Raw genomic sequence first — 7,287 nt, 5'->3', positions numbered from 1 at the left:
GGAAGGTGCCTGCATCTTTCACAAAATGGAGTAGCATATGTTGTAAGAGATACATCTAAACATTCTATGAAATAACACCATCGGCAAAGTCTAATAAAAAGGGATTTTACTGCTGGAGCTACACTAGCCTCCTGAAAAGTACCAATATCACCACACTTTTCAAGAGTGGGATTTTAGTACAGGAATCAAGTCACACTGTGACTCAATATACTTAAGGATTCCCTGTAAACAGGGGAGCATACACTAACTCATATGGTCTCAGTCCATTTAAAATTCCGCATCCAGGGTGAACGAGTTGTCTGTGGGCTTTGACATGACTCCCATCCTCTGGTATTCACCTACTCGCTTCTCAAAGAAATTGGTCTTTCCTTCCAGAGAGATGTTTTCCATGAAGTCAAAAGGATTCTCCGCTTTGTATATCTGAAATGCAAAGGCAATTCTATAGTCACTGCAGGTGCTCACACCTTGAATACCTGAGAGCATTAGAGATCAGCTGGAAGGAGTCTAATGAGAACATCAGCAGGCTTACTGTAGTGAACAAAAATCTCATCCCCAAGCCTTTTTTACTGTCTTTGTTCCTGTCTACTAGCTGCAGTAGACAGAAGCACAGCAACTCTCATATAGCTGTTTTTCCATAGCATCCTTTTGCTTTTCCTCCTGTGTCTCCAAACAGGATCTAGCAGCAGGACTGCTAAATGGTTTTACAAGTTTTATCAATATTGCTGCAGCCATTTTAGGATTTGGGTTTCTGGAGGAAATTAAATTTAATATTATCTTTTCCCCTATGAAAGATTCAGTGTATTAGAGCCTTACCTTGTTAAATCCCAGTTCCAACATAAGCCGGTCTGCTACAAACTCTATGTACTGTTTCATTAAAGTGCAGTTCATGCCAATCAGCTTTACAGGCAGTGCCTCCGTCAAGAATTCCTGCAGATAATAGAAGCACTTCATGTACAGAAACTGGTATTCACTCTGTACCATCTAGGTTAATTTTATACCCAACAGCTCCCCAGCTTTATGCTTAATTGCGATCAAGTTCCTAAGCAAGGAACAGAGAATTACCTGTTCTATGAGAACAGCATTCATGATGATTTCCTTTACTCTCTCCTCTGATGGTTTGCGTATCAAGTGCTTGAACATGAGGCAGGCAAAATCACAGTGCAAGCCCTGGAAAGAAGTTTCAGAAAATTGTTTCAGGAACACTGATTTAAAAGAGCCATTCAAATCAGTACCACAGAATAAACAGCCCAATGTCTAGGCACCATCTTTGCACTTGCCACATTTAGTGTTATCCACAGACAACTTTCTGCCTAACCAGAAGCAGCCATAAGCAAGTTCAGCCAGTACCAGCTGCACTTGCTCCAAATGGCAAGTTATACCAAGTGCAAGAGTTGGTGAGAACCCTTAAACTACTTTAGAGGAAGTAAAATGCCAAGTTCATTCATTCTCTGCTGCAAGATCCACGATGACACACGTTTACACACTTTTGTGAGCTTTATGGACTGCCTGCTTCTAAACGTACTCCTGTTTTAAAATACAGGCTCCAAACAAATATTGTTCCTTTGAGCTACTGTGGCACATTACCATCTTAACTGCTAGAATTTCATTCATACCTCATCTCTGCTGATGAGCTCATTAGAAAACGTGAGTCCAGGCATTAATCCTCTTTTCTTCAGCCAAAAAATTGATGCAAAAGAGCCAGAAAAGAAGATTCCTTCCACTGCTGCAAAAGCTACTACACGTTCTCCTGTTAAGAAGAGATTGACAGTAATATCACACAGAAAACTTAACAGGATTAATACCCAGAAGTTGCAAATAGACCAGTGAACTGCATCCTCCAAGGAGAATGAAGAAATTTCTGCTCAAGTGTGCTGTAGCCTGTCCTTAAAAACTATTACAGTAAATGCTTCTGGTCACTAAGCAAAACTTTTAAACATGAGACAAAGTAAAAAACAATTAGAATAGCTACTAAGTAGCTGAAGCCAAGGCTCCTTCCCCCAGGTTAACCATCAATACCATCCTTCTTCAAAGACTGCACACTGAAAAAGAACAGTCATTTTAGCAGCTGATTTAAGTCAGTGTCTGCTCATCTTTGATTAAGGAACTTTGGCCATGAAGAATGCTTTAATACTAGCAAAGCAGTGATCTATACCATCTCATCTTGCCTTTGAAGGGAGACATCAAGAATCAGTAAGGCAGAAGAGCTATAGCCTCCAACTGTACATGTCTGCTGGAGACAGATGGCCAGTAGTTCTGGACACATGACAGCAATTCACAGTTTGATCATATAGCCAGGCAGAGCTACCCTTATTCAAAAGGCAGCAATTTTACAAAGATTCATGTCAGTAGTTGATTTGCAAGATGAAAATTATTTTCCTCATCTCCAGAATTATACCGGTATCTTATACCAGAGAGCATGTACTCTCCCTGGGACAACAATAACCCTTGTGAACTGTGAAGTCTGAAGAAATGATGGCTCCTCCATCTTTTTTAGGGAAGGAATTTTACTTTGCTTCCAATAGATGTACTCACCATATGTTGCTTTCTTGTCCCCAATCCAGCGCATGGCCCAGTCAGCCTTCTTTTTAACACATGGTAGCGTTTCAATAGCATTAAAAAGAAATTCCCTGAGAAGGATAAAACTCATTAGAATTGGTCATCAGCACAATTAGTACAATAAATATTCATAACCATAGATGGTCCTGTTCACTTACAAGTGCTCTGCACCTTCACCCTGATAATTAAGCTCCTTCCCCATTTTATTGTGTACCGATCTAGCTGTATTTGTGCCCATCAACTACCTTTTCATCACCTTCCCATCACATCAGCAGCAGTTCACATGAATTCCCCTGGCAATATCGAGGGGAATACTGTTTTATCAAGTATTACATTTGAACAAGGCTTTCAAAACTAACCAGCCTCCACTTCCCAGTGGCAAGGCACCAAAGCTGTCATGTAAGCAATTCTTCCTCAAACGCTTACTGGAATTAAGCATCTCAGAGTATAGATGACACTGTCAGCTTTCTACAAAGTAGCAGCGATTCAATATCTCTAGACTGCAAATAGCATTGCAATACCACATGGCATTTCTCTCAACAGGATGTTGGTCTGACAAGAAAGTGTTGGTTACACGAGAGTGTAACTCAAAGTCTGGACTGCTAATAGCCCTGCATTTAGTTTTAAGATACCATTCTTGAACTGATTCATCTTGTTATGAAAATTTTACACTTCGGTTATATTTTTTTATCAAGACCACAAGCCACTTTTTGGCAAATGTGACATGCTTTTTGCCTCCAAGCAAAACAGTCAAGCAAGTAAGAACAGCACATGCTATGTAAAAGCGCTAGCTGTTAACTAAATGCAGTTTTAGAGATGACATTTTAATAGAAGTGATACTATCAGAGAAACTTTCCCAACATAGCTTTCTACTAGGTGCAGGGATTTTCCATATGAGCACTTACTGTAATTGAATATACTCCCCTTATTTGACTGGTCCATGTTTTACATAGTTTCATTCCTTTATTTCAGTATTAAGTAGTTTCAGTTTCACTCTTAATCTAAGCAGGTTCTTGCTCACACACTTCAGAGGAGAAAGATACTCTGAAGTAAAGCTGCTCTTAAGCAGCAGTGGTATTTTATATAAATCTAGTTTAAATCCTAAAATTAGCCTTAAAGTCAGACAGTAACTGATATGCATCAGTTAAATCTCAACATTTAAAGAGTTTCAAACCTTTCATCAAGCAATACAAACCTCTCTTTAGAATCTTTAATGTAGGTGTCAATAAGAAGACTGTACATTTCTGAATGTATGTTTTCCATGGCAATCTGGAAGCCATAGAAACAACGAGCTTCTGTGATCTGTACTTCTTGACTGAACCGCTCCACCTAGAGGAAATAAATGAGTGTTCGCAAAAGCATTTATAACTAAGTTGCAGATTAGAGGCATTGATACTGTAACAGCTCTTGCTTGGCCCACAGAGTTCTCTTCTGATTAGTTCCAGACCTGTGGATTATTAACAGCAATATAAAGAACAGTAGCCTCTCATAGCTCCAAGTCACAAATTGTTCTTTGGTCCCAAGAAAAATGGGAAAATTCTTAATTTTTCTTAGCCCTATTAAGGAAAAGAGCACTGAGAGGGCAGAAGCAGAACAAGGGCTCTAAAGCAGCCAAGTGTTACCATAAGGCAATGAATGCTCAGTGCCCTGTGGGGGAATGGGCTAACTTGTAGATTATAAAAGCAACCCCAATTTGCTAATTCGCATAAAACAGCATTACATAATATAGGACTACCTGATCTAGCAACAAGCCAGATCAGCCATCAAGTGTGTCATCAAACGTGTAGATATTTCTTAGCTTCACTTCACAAAGTGACATTTCTGTCAGGACTGTTTTTACTCACCAAGTTTTCGTTGACGATGCCATCGCTGGCAGCAAAGAAGGCGAGGACGTGAGAAATGAAGTACTTCTCCTCGGGCTTCAGGGACTCCCAGTGCTGGATGTCTTTGGAAAGGTCCACCTAAAACATTGCCAAAAGAATCGATGAGATAATTGCTGAGACGGAGTGGGGCGGGGGGGGCTTCAGGTACGAGGAGGCCCGTACCCGAGCCCCGGGGCTGCCCCCAGGAGCAGCCGGTGGGGAAGGCCCTGCCCGGGCGGGCGCTGCCGGGGCAGCCGGGGCCCGCCCGCCCCCTCACCTCCTCCGCCGTCCAGAAGGAGGCCTCGGCCTTCTTGTACATCTGCCAGATGTCGTGGTACTGGATGGGGAAGATGACGAAGCGGCGGGGGTTGTCCCGCAGCAGCGGCTCCTCCTCCTTCTCCGCTCCCCGCGGCACCTGGAGCGGCGGAGAGCGGCTCGGGCCCGGCTCGCCTCAGCGCCGGGGCGGGGGCGGGGGGGTGCTGAGGCGACGCCGGGCTTTGGCGGGAAGGAGAGGGAGAGCCCCATGAGGGAGAGGGGAGCGGGGGCGGCAGCCGGCGGGGACGAGTGGCTCCCGCGGGGGAGAGGACGGCGGGGTCGGGGGGGAACATGAGCCGCCCGGAACGGGAGAGGGGAGAATGGCGGGCGCGGTGCCCCCGGGTGTTCCGCACTCACCGGCTTCCCGTCGCCCTCCTGGAAGATCTTGCGGGCCGCCTTGCTGGCCAGGACGCGGGCGCTGCTGAGCGTGGGGGGCTGCGGGGAGAGAGGGCCCGAGTGAGAGCGCTGCGGCGCGCCCGGGCGGGGAGCGGCAGGGAGGGCGGCCGGGCGCTCACCGTGTTCTCCTTGTCGCTCAGCGCCATGTTCTTCATGGGTGACAGGCCCTTCATGGGCGACACGCGGGGCTGGTCGTGGCGGGCGGCGAGCGGGGCGCGGGCAGACAGCATGGCGGCAGCGACAGGAGGACGAGCGGCGCTGGGCAACAGAGGCGCGCAGCCCCCGCGCCGCCCCTTTATATCCCCTTCGAACTTGGCGCCAGAACGCCCGGCTGACCACTCACAGCCCGCGCCGCGCCCGCCACTGCCCGCCCCCGCGCTCCCATTGGCTGGTGCGCCGGCCGGGGCCCCGCCTCCCATTGTGGCGGCGGCGGCGGGAGGGAAAGACCTGCCCGTCGCTTTGGCGCGGGAGCGGGGAGGGGGGGAAAGGCGGGAGAGGGCGGAGGCCCCGCCCCGCGCCGAGGCCACGCCCCCGGCGGCCACCGCCCGCCGCGGGCTGGCGCGGAATTCAGTGCGGTGCGGGAGAGGTGCGGGAAAGAGCGCTGCCGCAGCCGGGGTCGCCTGCGGCAGGCGCGGCTCCTTGTGAGGAGCGGTTGAGCTGCGCGTCCTGCCTACTGTGTCTGTGTTAAAAAGATTTGGGATACAAGAGGAAAGTAGAAAACTTGTTTGCAGATACGGGAACGGCCGTAGCCTGGGTTTAAGGCGGAGATCTGGTAATGCCGTGTTGCCCTCGTCCCTGTCTTACTCTCTTCTGGTCCCTCCTACCTACTGATTCATTTTCACTTTCAACACTGGTTCCTCGATTTGGAGACAGAAACCGACTCCACGTGCCACCTGGTTCCACACATTTTGAATAAATAGCGCAAGAAAAGGAGTACACAGGTATGAAGAAGAACAGGTGAATATTTATCTTCTTTTAAAAGTCAGCATTTATTTTATATTCATTAAATTGCCTTTATTTGAACGTTGTTTTCCTCCTCCAACTCTGCAGATCTGCGCCCTTCAACCAAAGTGTTTTCCCTGAAGCAGTTTTAATGAATGCAGGAGTTTAATGAGTCTTGGAGGCTCTTCTGCCATGTGGGATGCACAATGTCCTTGAATGACACCAAATGGTCACTGTCATCTGAGCACATGCCCCCAGGAACCGGGACGATGACTTACGAGGCCCGGCACTGCACTGTGCTTGCCTGGATGAGGAGCAGGTAGCGCAGGAGGGCAGCAGAAGACCAAGCCCTCAAGGGAGTCAGTACAGTCCTTTCAACTGTATAATGGTACTGTGTTAAATTTACTGCTATAATGAGTAGATTTGGAAGAAAAACAAAGAGACTCCCCTCTGGCATCACCTCTGACACTCTAAATCCAAGTTGTTCAATTTAGCACATCAGTGTCAAGGTCACAAATTTGGGTCTGAGCTCTCCTCAGCTGGGACATATCAGAAATGGCCAGCAGACAGGTTAGGCTTGTGGTATTTACTAGTCCTATTTAGGACACAGGACTGATGCAGGCCCCCACCCAGGAGATGTTCTGTGGGACCTTCTGTGCTAAATAGACATCTCCACCCCAGGAGAGCGAGCACCACAAAACCCCATCCTAGTAGGCAGCCTGGATGGACATGGACATGCTCCTGCTCTGCCCCAGGAAAGTGACTCCCAAGGGCAGGAGTGCCAGGTAGCTCCCAAAAGACTTGCCAGCACCCACGTAGCACCCTATTATCTCCTGCCACCTCTACAGCTGCGGGGGGAGCTGGCAGAAAGCTACGGCAGCACCCTCCCTGCCCCAGCTAAACTCATTTACCCTCCTACCCCAATAAAGGACCCCAAAGCCACCAGTCCACAAGCCCTGGGCTGCTGCCAAGGGCTGTCATGGTGCAACGGCCTTGCTATCGCTGCAGCTCACCCACTCTTCTCGGAAGCCTATGGCAGGGGATCAAAGCCCTGCCCCGGGGATGACGGCTCTGCAGGGAGAAAAAACACCCTGAAGAGCACAGAGAGGGCCTGCGAGGAAGCACGTGGCACCTCTGTGCTGCTCTAGCTGCAGCAAAATGGTATTTGGGAATGAGAGTCCCCACTGAATTTTCCTATTACAGCAGTTTAGCCCAA

The 7,287-nt window shown here is 48.1% G+C and overlaps 1 protein-coding gene across 2 annotated transcripts; it reads right to left on the bottom strand.

Annotated features, from left to right (window-relative positions):
* Positions 1-267: 267 nt before the first annotated feature.
* On the bottom strand, positions 268-5,359 carry RRM2 (ribonucleotide reductase regulatory subunit M2). Of its 2 annotated transcripts, XM_068407843.1 has the most exons (11): positions 5,249-5,359; positions 5,087-5,168; positions 4,908-4,913; positions 4,696-4,820; positions 4,401-4,517; positions 3,752-3,885; positions 2,533-2,627; positions 1,614-1,747; positions 1,063-1,167; positions 814-927; positions 268-420 (listed from the first exon to the last, which is right to left on the bottom strand). In XM_068407843.1, exons 1-11 carry the CDS (start codon positions 5,357-5,359, stop codon positions 268-270), a joined length of 1,176 nt encoding a protein of 391 aa, XP_068263944.1. The 2 variants fall into 2 exon arrangements, with proteins under 2 accessions (XP_068263944.1, XP_068263934.1); XM_068407833.1 differs by lacking the exon at positions 4,908-4,913 and having other exon boundaries at positions 4,696-4,833; positions 5,091-5,168.
* Between the last annotated feature and the right edge of the window lie 1,928 nt (positions 5,360-7,287).

Source organism: Nyctibius grandis, chromosome 1 (genome assembly GCF_013368605.1).
Source record: "Nyctibius grandis isolate bNycGra1 chromosome 1, bNycGra1.pri, whole genome shotgun sequence".
NCBI classification, from domain to species: domain Eukaryota; kingdom Metazoa; phylum Chordata; class Aves; order Nyctibiiformes; family Nyctibiidae; genus Nyctibius; species Nyctibius grandis.
The sequence above is the reverse complement of the archived record's forward strand: the minus strand, read 5'-3'. Positions and strand labels throughout refer to the sequence as shown.